The sequence below is a fragment of the Lepidochelys kempii genome, chromosome 3, assembly GCF_965140285.1.
Source record: "Lepidochelys kempii isolate rLepKem1 chromosome 3, rLepKem1.hap1, whole genome shotgun sequence".
NCBI classification, from domain to species: Eukaryota; Metazoa; Chordata; order Testudines; family Cheloniidae; genus Lepidochelys; species Lepidochelys kempii.
In genome coordinates, this window is record NC_136382.1 from 146,028,391 (window position 1) to 146,041,959 (window position 13,569).

The following is a 13,569-nucleotide window of genomic DNA, read 5'->3' on the forward strand; positions in this document are numbered from 1 at the left end:
ACCTTAGAGACTAACCAATTTATTTGAGCATGAGCTTTCGTGAGCTACAAGTGAGCTGTAGCTCACGAAAGCTCATGCTCAAATAAATTGGTTAGTCTCTAAGGTGCCACTAGTACTCCTTTTCTTTTTTCATATGGAATAGTTACTTGAAAATATGCAGAAATCATTATTCCAGCCTCAAAAACTGTGGCTAATAACAAATGAGAACACACACAAGTGTGACCCTCTCCCTAAGTATCAACAGGGTAAAAATTCAGGATACGGTTAACCAAAAAAAATAAATACAAGGCCACGGTACTGATTCTGGTACTTCCATAATTCTATTCTTGTTTATGGTCAAGACAGAAAAGGAGCACTTACATTTTTTTTTTACTACTAACAAATGTTCACTCTTTCAGACATGAGTCATCTTCAGGGAGATTTCAGAGAAGGCATTGGACTGCACTCCAGTGAAGATACATCTCTCAACTCTGTTGCCTGGGTGACAGTTCCCATCATGACAGCCCTGGTTCTTATAATAGCCCTTCTGCTTGTCAATCAGAAAAAGCAGTGGATACCAGTGTCCTGCTACAGAGCCCCAACAAAGGTATAGTGTTAAAACTTCTATATCTAGATTTCTGCTTTTCTGGAAAGTAGGGGAGTCTCCTGAAATGTATTGTAGGATACAGTTGAGTCCACTTAATGTCAACTCATTTAAATTATTTTTTTCCATGTCTCAAACCGATTGCACTAATTCAGAACAGTTATGCAATGTCAAATTAATATCACCAGTTACCTACTCCATATACTACTGTATTTTCGGGAGGTAAAACCAAGCCAATCTCAAGTGAGACTGTCAGAAAACACAGGCAGACACCCCAAACTAGTGGTATAGTCTATAATTAGATTTCAAGTTGCAGTGGGGGAGGTTTAGATTGGATATTAGGAAAAACTTTTTCACTAAGAGGGTGGTGAAACACTGGAATGCGTTACCTAGGGAGGTGGTAGAATCTCCTTCCTTAGAGGTTTTTAAGGTCAGGCTTGACAAAGCCCTGGCTGGGATGATTTAACTGGGAATTGGTCCTGCTTTGAGCAGGGGGTTGGACTAGATGACCTTCTGGGGTCCCTTCCAACCCTGGTATTCTATGATTCATGAAGCCAATAACAAATGTGCACTCCTGGATCACTATACCGGTATTACCATGTATCACAGACAGTCCCCAGAGACCCTCCAGCCTGTCTTGCCACACAGGCAAACTGAACGTAGTGATAAAAGGTTATTAAAACCAAAAATCAGACCACATCAAATTACTGCCAACCCCAAAGGGTCACTCACTTACCCCAGTCAATGGATACTCTGTCTCACACCAAAGAGAACTCTGGCAGCCAATTGTTCTCATAAACTAACTAAAGGTTTATTAGCTAAGAAAAAGAAGTGAGTTATTGAGAGGTTAAAGCAGGTAAAATACATTAACAGGTGAGTCTAAGTTTGTAAATCCAAAATGATAGCAGAGATGTTGTAATCTGCTAGTTTTCCATAAATCTCTCAGGGTTACCCAAAATAACTTTGGAGATCTGTCTTGCATCTGGAATGCTTCCCTATGAATGTTCAAATAGTTCAGAGATGCTAGATCCTTTTTTGAATCATATTTATAGCTTTTCCACACACAAAGCAATGTGAAAAGTGTCTTTACTCCTCCACCATCTCTTGCTTTGAAATGAACATTTCCAAGATTCCATTCATATTTGATTAATTTAGTCTCAGAGATCTACACAATATAAAAGGCAATGTAATAGCAAATAACAATCCTTCATTAGGTTCCATGAAGTTTATATATCAAGTACATTCTTACTACACCTTTGATGTAGGGTTATTTAATTACCAAGGTATACATAATGTAAACGTAATTACAGGGGTATATGCAATGCAAATATAATTTAATAACAGACAATTGGTTACAGATAAGTGAATACACTAACATTAGCATCTCTTTTTATATCTAGTAGCATATGAGTGAATTAGTCTGAATGCATACTAATACTTCTTTGATATTCATACAAAAGTGAACTGGCCTACTGCTCTAATCTAAACTGGTCTATCAGCATCACAGCCCCTTCTTCCGAAATGGCCACACTCTCTCACGAAAGCTTATGCTCAAATAAATTGGTTAGTCTCTAACGTGCCACAAGTACTCCTTTTCTTTTTGCGAATACAGACTAACACGGCTGCTACTCTGAAAACTCTCTCATCGTTCTCACTGGGAGCAAAACCAAAAACATCATCTTGACTGAGGACAGCCTGTTTTCTCACTCCCATTGAGAACAATAGTAGATGACAGACATTTTGAAAAGGGGCAATTCCTGGTGAAACTTTCTGCAGAAGAATATTATTCTTCAATCACTGCTGAAGAATCAACTTTCAGTTGAGAAGGATAATGCCAAAAAATGGCCACTAAACTGTTTAAAACATCAAATTTAGCCAATGCACAAACTTTCAGAGACTTTTCATTATATCACAAGTTTGAAGAGTCTGCGTTATTCCATTAAGATCATTTCAGATTTTAAAAGGTGCTAAATTTCTTAAGTGGCCCTTTTAAAAATTAATTTTAATTCATAAATGGATTTATTTGTAAATTCTCAGAAAATTCATTTTCTGCCCAAAAAATAAGTCTATAATTTTGGAGAGGTTACGCTGTGTTCTTCCTATACAAGTGATTGAGTCTCTGCTTTAAGTACAAAATTGTGGAACTACGTCCAGTGCTTCCATAATAATAAAAGCCTGAATAGTACTTCTGCTTGTTATCTCACCAGCACCCAGGTAAGAGGAACAGACTTTTACTCGCTGATTGAAATCACAGTCAGAACAATCCCTGAAAGTACCTTTTTTGTCAGTCTTCATCATTCACATTTACCATAGTCATTACAGGAACTAATTATCCATTTCTATTTAGTTTATCATTCGTATAAATTGATATTTGAGAAGACACATGTTGCTGGGCCCAGTAATTCCCAACCTTTTTTGTCTGGGACCAACTCCTCCCATGGATTGGTCCCTGGGGTGTCTAGGACCTATCACACCATGCCCTCAACCTGCTTGTCACATCTCACGTATTCCGTCTTGCTGTGCTTTTTACACTTTTTTTCTTTTCTAGTAATTTTTCTTGTTACTTTTTGTTGTTTGTTCTTGTTACTCCCACCAGGCCCTCCTCTTGCTCCTCAGTAGTCCCACCACTGTGTCCCTCTCAGCACCTGCATGTTCCTCCTCTCTTACAGTCATGCTACAAAGCAGTTTGTATAAACACAGTGTAGCACCACCTAGCGGAAGAGTACATACCACACAGCCGGAAGTAGCAACAGATTAAGGAAGAGAACATACAACCAGTGCCCAAATCCCTGTAAAAAAGGATTGGTTTGCCCCCACAGAGAAATTTGGGTAGGAACAGCTGCACTATACCTTCTCTTAATTTACCATAAAAGCAGATAAGTGGGACAATAGCAGATCTTTACTAATTTTCTGCTGTCATATCACATGAGATGTCCCCTAAATGTTGTAAAATGTTACTTTTTGGATTGTTTTGACAGAAGAAAAATCAAAGTTGTTTAGGGACGTATTCTGACCCTTTCCTCACAATGAGTAGAACCTTACTCTGCAAGTGGTCCTAGTGACTTGAGTGGGATGACTCTTGAAGTAAGGGGCTACTCAGTATAGCATAAGTCCCAGAATCTGGCATTTAAGTTGAAAGGGCTATATCTAGGTTTATTTGTATGAACAAGTGAATAAGGGTTTGCTGGATCAGGCCCTAGATTTGCTAAGTAGTTGAAATTTACCAGAAACCTTGTTTTTGGTATTGCAACTAAATTTAGGAAAATCTATTACCTTATCCAGTCTTGTTTCAGAAGCATCTTTGTTTCAATCTCTAGCACCAACATAGTGTAACACATTGACTTAGATGCGTGCAGTTTTTCCTCACAGTTATAGGCTAGTTCTCTTTGAAGACTTGTGAATATGCAAACAGTCAAATTTTATTTAATACTTCACCTTTTCTTTTTTTGTTTGACAGTTACTTCCTCCAGATACCCCTGATTCTTTTGTACCTCTGTCTGCTGGGTGGGGAATACTTCCTAGTAAGTTTTAACAACTGGGAAATGTCTCAGGGTCCAACTGTACATATTCATTAGCCTTCCTGCCACCCTTACTCCTCTGTGTGTTCTTTAGGGAGTGTATCAAGAACAGTGCTTAAATCCCACTATTGTTTGCCATCCACTTTTCTCCTCTTATATAATCATTCTTAATTATCATTTCTTAATTTATTTATATTGTTTCTATATATAATGCAAATAATACAAGAATGAAAATAAGGTCTCTGGTCTAGAAAGGTTACAGTCATTTGTGTGCTTGAAATTTCTCCTATTCCTTATAATAACTTTCTTTATAGACAGTTTGGAGCAGCCAGGTCTCTTTGGGTCATTAGTATTCCAATAGGTCAGTGCCCATTACAATTCTGTTGTGGGACAGGATTTTCCTAGCTTCATGGACACATTGAGCATGTGGCTTCTCATTCTTAAGAAAAGCAAATGAATAATTCTCACAGTATAACTACATTAGAAATCATACTTAGAGATAACTCAATTAGGAAGCCCTTTATAATAGTAACAAACCAGATCGCTGAGACTGACACAAGCCTTTGATCTGTTATTCTTTTTGAAGTCTCGCCATTAATGCATTAGTCACTTCAGCCACATAGCCCTGAATCACTGCAAAATCCAATAAACATGATGGGTTTTTCCCCAAACATGGAATGTTTTCAGCTAGAAACCACAAGCCTCTCATTTGAACTACTGGCAGCTTGTACGAGAGAAAACAAAAACAGAAGGAAATGTCAGCCATAAGATTTCATCCTACACAAGTGATGACATTTTACTTTATATCCAAAGCAAACAAATCTATAGTAGAAAGAAAAGGAGTACTTGTGGCACCTTAGAGACTAACCAATTTATTTGAGCATGAGCTTTCGTGAGCTACAGCTCACTTCATTGGATGCATTCCGTGGAAACTGCAGCAGACTTTATATATACACAGAGAATATGAAACAATACCTCCTCCCAGCCCACTGTCCTGCTGGTAATAACTTATCTAAAGTGATCATCAGGTTGGGCCATTTCCAGCACAAATCCAGGTTTTCTCACCGTCCACCCCCCCACACAAATTCACTCTCCTGCTGGTGATAGCCCATCCAAAGTGACAACTCTTTACACAATGTGCATGATAATCAAGTTGGGCCATTAAGGTGCCACAAGTACTCCTTTTCTTTTTGCGAATACAGACTAACACGGCTGTTACTCTGAAATCTATAGTAGAGTAACTTCAAAAAATAAAACATTACTGCTTAATATTAGGATACAGTTCACACCACAAGAACAGAAGCCCTGATGCTAACTGTAATGATCCAAAAGAATAATTGGACATATTTAACTGTAACCAAAAAGGCTTATATTACCTCAAATTTGAAAAACAAAATTGATTAATATAAGGCAAATTATGTGAAGTCATTCCAAAACCCCAAAGATCTAAATATTTGGGAATGTTTTTGCTCTTTAATACATGAAATGGGAACTGTACAAATTAATCTTACCAACAATTTTATTCCTACATATTGAAAGAAGAGGCAACTATCTATCTTGACAGGGAGGTTAATGACATGGTATTACTAGTATAAATCAGTGCCAAATAATATAAATCTGTCTTTATACATTAAAATATCAAATTGATTTTCTGTGACAACCTATTTGTAGACTTATTTGGTAGTGGTCTAAGCACAGATTCAAATGCAATCGTTTCTTATATCATCACTAGTAAACATCTTTTTCTAATATTTTTCATGAGTAACAGCAATTATGTGTGGTTAAGAGTATTAGACCCACTGTAAATAGCTTTCAGATCTGGGAAATGTTGTAGCGTCTCTTCAACATTTATCTGACTTGGCAAACGTTTATTGTGTACTTACACTTCACTCTACCACACATCATGAGTTAAGTAGTTTCATCTAATCCAGGATTCTCTTATCTAATTTATGAGAAAGTCATGCGGAACTGTATCAAAGACCTTACTAAAGCCAAGAAGCACTATGACCACTACATTTCATTTATCCACCAAGCATTTTATCTTATTAAAGACAAAGCACCAGGTAGTGATGAGTTACAGCCTCCTGTATAATATAAGAGTAGGGAATCAGGTAGGTGAGCCATTATTTTTAAGACTTTTTAATGCCAAAGAAGTACAATACGAAGTGTGATAGGACAAGAGTGAGTTTACTGTCATTCCAATATAGAAAATAAAGGTTGTAAAAAGAGGCTTTATAGAGAAGTGGAATGTTTATGGTACTGATCCTACAAAATGATCTGTGGACTGGACCTTCAGACCAACACTGAGTCGTGCTAAAGTTAATGGGACTCAGCACAGACATAAAAGTGTCAGTTCAAGCAGATCCTTTTGCAGGAACAGGGCAGAAATTAGGAAAGATTTTTAAAAATAATTTAAGGACTATTTGAGGTACATCTGGAAAAGAAAAGATGATTTGATATGAGTAGGCCCGGATTACTGAAGACAAATCTTTGATCAATAAATCCCTTTATGATTTGGATCCTCAGAGAGAGAGACTGTGCACCCTTAACTCTATCCCCCTTGCACATGTGCATTATGTTTGTCTAATTACATGATTATATATTATTTTTCCCACAGAACTCCTGCCTCATTCAATGCACAGGTTAAACAGTGAGGCAGGATGTGTAATGAACGAGGCACTTGTCTGTAGGACCCCTGATTCATTCAGTGCAGAAGCTAAAAGTTGTATAATAAATGAGAGGAGGAACTTCTCAGGTACAGAAAGGGTGGTCTTATGATTAAGGCATTGGAGGGGACCCAGGAGAGATTAATTCTATCCCTGGCTTGGTCACAGACTTACTATATGGTATTGGACAAGTCATTTTAAATTTTTCAGAGGCACTCGCTGATTGTATGTTCCGTATTTTTGGATGCCCAACTTGAGATGAACGTGGCTTAACTTTCAGGAGTGCTGAGCACTAACAAATCCAGATGAATGCAGTGCAGTTATAGTGTAGTGTACTCTGCTAGATACCAAAAATCATGGAAGGAACAGAAACACTGGATACATGGCTTATTACAACAATCTGTAAACCACTAACCCCCTCTTTTTCCACTATGACTACAGAGGCGTAAATGGACCACTCTGCCTTGAATGGGTCCTTACAGTAAGTGCTAACTACTTATGCTAAACAATCTGTTCCACCTTGAATTTTGCTGAGAAGCTGGGAATTCCTCTTCCAGACCTGAAGAAGAACTCTGTGTGGCTCAAAAGCTGATCTCTCTTACCAACAGAAGTTGATCCAATAAAAGATATTACCTTGTCTCACCCACCTTGTCTCTCTCAAATCCAGATGAAGTCATTGAAACTGTGGGTTCTCCGCACCTTTGAAGAATCAAGTACTAACTGTCTCAAATTAGGCACCCGATCACTGAGGAACCCAAAATTAGTGTATAGTTTTGCAAATTTCAAGTGAGCACAGAGTCTGTGCCATCCTTAATCCATTGGCAGTGCCTAACATCAGCCCTGTCCCTACCAATTATGGTGCCCTATGCAGCCTGAGCACCTGCTTCCCCCACCCCGCACGGAGGGTCTGCTCTGCACTCAAGGCTTGTGGGGCCGCGGAGGCAGGAGCTGTGGGGAGCTGCTTTGGGGGGCTCCACAGGCCCAGAGTGGCCCGGGGATTAGTGGGGGGCCTGGCGCCAGCAGCAGGAAGCAGAATGACCCAGCCCACTCCGCTCCCCCTGCCCCAGCTGTGTCGCTCGGGGGGAGGGGGCTTGGGGAAAGGAGTCCACCCCTCCCTCCCCCCCAATCCCTGCACTCACTGGCGGTGGGAGGTGGACCGACACAGCGGGGAGCCAACAGAGTGGAGCGGGCTGGGGCTGGGTTGTTCTGCTTCCCCTCCCCCTGCTGCCAGCGCCAGGCCCCCCTGCTAATCCTCCAGGCGCGTCTGTCGCTGGGGGAGGGAGCTTGGGAGAAGATGTGGAAAATGGGGGTGGGAAGAGGTGGGGCAGGGGCTGAGGGAGTTGTCCCGGGCCCCACAGCCCCTAGGAATGTCCCAGCCCCTTGCTGTGGGTGCCTCCCATAAGGGGGCCAGCTGGGGGATGGGGCTGGCTACCGCATACGAAGCATGCACCTGCGTAGGGCACCATGAAATTTAGGGCAATTTGGTGCCCCAAATTTCGTGGTGCCCTACGCAGCTGCGTATTCTGCATCTGCCTACGGACGGCCCTGCCTGGCATCCCAAAGAAGGCAGGTAGCCCTCTCTGGCCCACAGAGCAAGAGACGTGTAGGAGGAAGACTGGGCTTTGTAAAGAGTTGTAATAGAATAGCAGATGTGCTGCCTTTGCCTATCAGAGAATTCTAGGAAGCAGAATACCAGTGCTCCCCCAAGAGTCATAGCTCCATAGCAATTTGTAAGCTGTATTTTATCTAACAGGCACAATCCAGCCTGAAATTATAAATAAAGTTTTCATTAAATGTAGAATGTAAAATGCTTTAAAATATATATAGTAAAGGTAGCAGAGTTGTCACCAAATCTTTCCAGATGAAAAGGATTCATTTGCCAGCTTCTGGTTCTACACAATTATATACCTGTGGATCAAATATCGCAGTCCTTACTCAGTCCATGGGAGTCTTGACTTAGCAAGGACTGCAAAAGTTGGACCTTTGTAACAAAGAAAAATAAATAGTTTAGTATGATTTTGTTTGTGTGACCTGTGTGTCACAAATGTTTCCCATACCTATTGTGGAGAGAAGACAACAGTGAGGTATCAACTGGATTTTTATGGGTTTTTTTTCTTTTCCAACAGCCTTCTTGCTTAAACAATCAGCTGGTATACGTGGACTGCAAGAAAGGTACCATGGTCCAGGTGGACAGTTCTCAGAGAATGCTAAGAATTGCTGACCCAGATTCAAGATACAGTGGATTCTACAGCATGCAAAAACAGAACAACCTACAGGCAGATAATTTCTATCAAACAGTTTGAAGAATTGCACCTTTGCCAAGGATTTGAGAGAGAGAGAAAGAAGGAGAGCGAGAGACTAATAAGTCTGCTATTAAAATAAAACTAGAATTGTGCACTTGCTTAGTGGATTGTATTGGATTTGTGACTTCATGTACAGCTCTAAGACCTTACTGGGATGGGCTCTGACTCCTGCAATGTGCCAGAACAAGCATTCCCACTTTTCCTTGTGATAACTGACCAAGAGTTTTCTTAGAACCAAAGTTTTAAAACTTGTTAAGATGTATTTGCTTGTAACATAGCTATAGAGATTGTTTGGGTGGGTGAATTTGGGGTTGGGTGGTGAAATGAGAGAAAGCTTCAAAGAAGAAAAGCTGGTCAAGCTTGGCTCGGGGAGAAAACAAATAAAGAATATTGCCAAGCATCAGGATGGTGGCTTTTCTTGTTGCTCTGAAACTGCATTTGTTGCAGCAAAGCCTAACCCCACATGGAAACAGAAAACAAAGAGGTCTGATTTTTTCCCCAGCTGTTGCTACAAAAGTATATTCCTAGAACAGAACCTGTCATGTCACAGGTGTGGTGTAGCTGCATATATTTTTCTATATGACAAGAAGCTGCAGTAGTTAATGATATAGCAAGGAAAAGGTTATAGCAGAATATAAAGGGTGGGTTTATTAAGGATGTATAAAATTATACCTTGTGCTGCTTTTTGTTTAAATTTTGTTTTCTGCTAAGCTGATTGGCCAGATTTTGGCAGAGTTAGCAAATGACTGAGGCCTAAATAATTCCTGATATGAGCACTGGATCTTTTGACGGCAGTATTGAAGGAAGGGAAAGTCAAGAACACCATGCAGTTCCAGGGGCTTTTGTTTGTTGTGTTTTTGTTGTTTTGTATTATTCTCTGGTGGTTCATACAGTTTCAGTGGAGGAGTAGGAAAAAAATATTTTTGTTGGACAAAGCTCTTGCTTAAATGAAAGAGTAAAAAAGAGACTGTTTTAAGGTTTTTCCTGTTGTTTTTATTTACTGGTTATGCAGATTAGAAACTACTTCCATGCTAGGAAGCTACTTAATTTTAATTGTATATTATTCAAGCACCTTTTTTGAAGCTCAGAAAAAGGAGATCATGCTTCTTTAAATGTTAGCATTATAGGAATATTTATGTAAATATAATTATGCTAAAAACAACAAAGTATTTGTATGTCTGTGTGTATATATGTGCATATATATATAATGTGTGTGTGCATACACACAAACACACTATATTTGTATATGTATATATACAGTATATATATAGTATCTATCTGTATATATACAGTATATATATATAATTTTCTATTTTTTTCTTGTTGAATGTATTTTTATCTGATAGATTTTACCCAGAGCAGAAACAGATAAAACAGGCATTCCACAGCAGTGCTTAATTGCTTGTGAGTTTAGGAAAGACAAGAGGAGCATCTCATTCTACCTACAGTTTTATTTGATTTGAAAGTGTTTAGCGTGTGTGTGTGTGCGTGCGCGCACGTATGTGTGTGTGTATGCGTGTGTACACTCTTGTGTTTGCGTATATGTGTGTATGGTATGTGCACGATTATAGCAGTAAGCGTTGCTCTTGCTACTTGCTACATTTCAGGGTGTTTCTTATTTTCTTTTCCTGCTTAGCCTTAAAAAGGCTTTTAATGAATGCATCAGCTAGAGACACTGATGGCAATATACATGCAGCACTAATCAGCTCCGTAGAATAACACCATCAGCTCCTGGATTTTTTTTAATTCAAACAATTGTTTGAAACAACTACTGGAATATTGTCCACATTAAGCTGGAAGTTTGTTGTAGCTTGCCTCATTGATAACTCTGACTGTGTAATACAAAGTTAACTTTCCAGACAGGTCTTGGCACTTTTATACTAATTACCCATTTGTGCATTGCCTTTTTTTCTTTTACAAATGCTTGTCATAAAAGACACAGATACCCAGTATGCTTAATGTGAAAAGAAAATGTATTTTTTTGTAAAGGAACTCTCAAGTATTGTTGTAAATACTTGGTCAGAGGTTGCTGAACTTTAAAACTGAAAAAAAAACCTAATTTATTATTATAATGACCTAATTTATTAATCTGAAGATTAACAATTTTTTGTTTTAGAATATCAGAAAGGTGTTCTAGCTGTTTGCATCAAAGAAAAAAATAGGTGTATCATTAAGGGTCATCATTTTTTCTATTTATATATTACTTCAGTTTCCAAAAACAAGTAAGAAAAAATGTAGTCCTCCCAGCATTTTGTACTCAATATATTGAAACAGAGATGTTTCTGTCCAGTTATTACAAATATTCTGTCAAGACAAATCATCCATTCCTTGCATAAGAGTAAGCAGTCTTTATCCAGAAATTGTAAAAGCTTGCTTTTGTTTTACAATCAAGGCCATATTCTGAAAATATTAGCAGGATATAGGACATGGTGTAAAATGTTTTTTATTATTATTTTATTATTATTATTTTAAAGATATGATTTATCCTATGTGCTGTATCCATTACACTCTTTTACTTTGGTTCCTGTTGTGCTCTTGTAAGAGAAATGCAGATATAATTTTCTGAAAAATAAAATAGACGCATATGTGGCACTCGGAGTGCACTGCAGTTCAGCAGATTGCTTGTTTACTTTTTTTAACTGTAAGGCGGTTTCTTGTAATTTGGCTCTTGGCAGCACAATAAAAATTTTAAACCTAACGATGCACTTTTTAAAAAATGTTCATATGTATGACTACCATAAAATGTTTGAGACATTAGTTTATAAATTATTTATTCTATGGTGATTTATTTCCTTGAGATTTTAATTTGCACATTCTTTTTCCCCAACATTGTTCTAAAGTAATTTTGAACCAAGACAGGTCAACTAGAGCCCTTCCGATGAGGGACAGTTTTTGTCACACACATGAGGTTTAAACTGAAGAATTTTCACAGGGTCATTAGAAAATGTTTGTGGAGTTTTAGCAATAAAATTATGGACTATACCAAACTTCACCTCATCTCATAGACTGAAATGACTCAAATCTTAAACTTTAAATTAATTCATCTTAACATAAGAACTACTATACTGGGTCAAACCAATATTCCAGCTAGCCCAATATCCAGTGGCCAGAACCAGAGCTTCAGTGAATGTGTACAGAAAAGGGCAACTGGAGTGATCCTCCCATCTTCCCTGCCCAGCTTCTGTCAGTCAGAGGTTTAGGGTTGTACCAAGCATGGGGTTGCATCTCTGACCATCTCAGCTAATAGCTATTAATGGACCTATCCTCCATGAACTTATCTAGCTCTTATTTGAACTGTTCCACATTTGGCCATCACATCCCATATGGGAATGAGTTTCACAAGTTAATTATGCACGGAGTGAAAAAGTACTTCCTCTTGTTTGTATTAAACCTTCTGCCTATTAATTACATAGGGTGACCCCCTGTTTTTTGTATTGTGGGAATGGGTAAATAACACTACCTTGTTCACTTTTACCTCACCATTTGTGATTTTATAGCTCTCTACCATATTCCTCCTTAGTCGTCAATTTTCTAAGATGAACACCAGTAACCTTTTTAGTCTCTCCTTGTATGGAAACCGTTCAATACCTTTGATCCTCTTTGTTGCCCTTCTCTGAACCTTTTCCAGTTCCACTATAGCCTTTTTGAGCTGGGGCAACCAGAACTGAACACTATTCAAGTTGTGGGGATATCATGGATTTATATAATGGCATGATATTTTCTGTCACATTTTATACTCCTTTCCTAGTAGTTCCTAACATTGTTAGCCTTTTTGACCATTGCTGCACATTGAGCTGAAGTATCCCTGGTGACTCTGAGATCTCTTTCCTGAGTGGTAACGGTTAATTTAGAACCCATCATTTTGTGTATATATACAGAGAAAATGCATGGGGGGGCGGGGAAGGAGATGCAGGGTCATGTGCTTCCCCTTCCCCCAGATTTCTGCCAAGGTTTGCTGGCTGGGCCCTGTGCAGCAGCTCCCCACTCAGCAGGTACCAGTCATCTGTGCATGTATAGTTGGATTTTATATTTTTCCAATGTGCATTATTTTGCATTTATTAACACTGAATTTCATCTGTTATTTTGTGAGATCCCCCTGTAACCAGGGCCAGATTAATGCAGGGGCTTTAGGAGCTGCAGTCCAGCACCCCAGGCTAAGTGGGGACCAGCGCAGCAGGGCTCAGGCAGGCTACCTACATGCTGTGGCCCCACACCACTCCGGGAAGCGGCTGGCTGCTGGCATGTCTCTGTGGCCCCTAGTGGTGGGAGGAGGCGGTTCCATGCACTGCCCCCACCCTCAGCACTGTCCCCAATGGGGAGCTGCGGGGGCAGCACTTGCGGGCATGGGCAGCGCACAGAGACCCGCTCTCCCCCTCCCCCAGAGGTATGCAGAGATGTGCCAGCAGCTGGCCACTTCCAGGAGCAGCATGGGGCTATGGCAGGCAGCCTGCCTGAGCCCTGCTGCACCGCTGGCCAGGAGGCACCTGTGGTAAGTGCCT

At 39.6% G+C, this 13,569-nt stretch overlaps 1 protein-coding gene across 6 annotated transcripts in view; it reads left to right on the forward strand.

Moving 5' to 3' along the window:
• Window positions 1–11,683, forward strand: part of CRIM1 (cysteine rich transmembrane BMP regulator 1) — a 300,395-nt gene extending 288,712 nt beyond the window's left edge. For all 6 annotated transcript variants that reach the window (XM_073338355.1, XM_073338356.1, XM_073338359.1 and 3 more), the window contains 2 exons: window positions 399–586; window positions 8,894–11,683. In XM_073338355.1, the coding sequence (XP_073194456.1) occupies window positions 399–586; window positions 8,894–9,070 (365 nt within the window). In that variant the 3' untranslated portion in view covers window positions 9,071–11,683. The remainder of the gene's footprint in view (window positions 1–398; window positions 587–8,893) is intronic.
• Window positions 11,684–13,569: the final 1,886 nt, after the last annotated feature.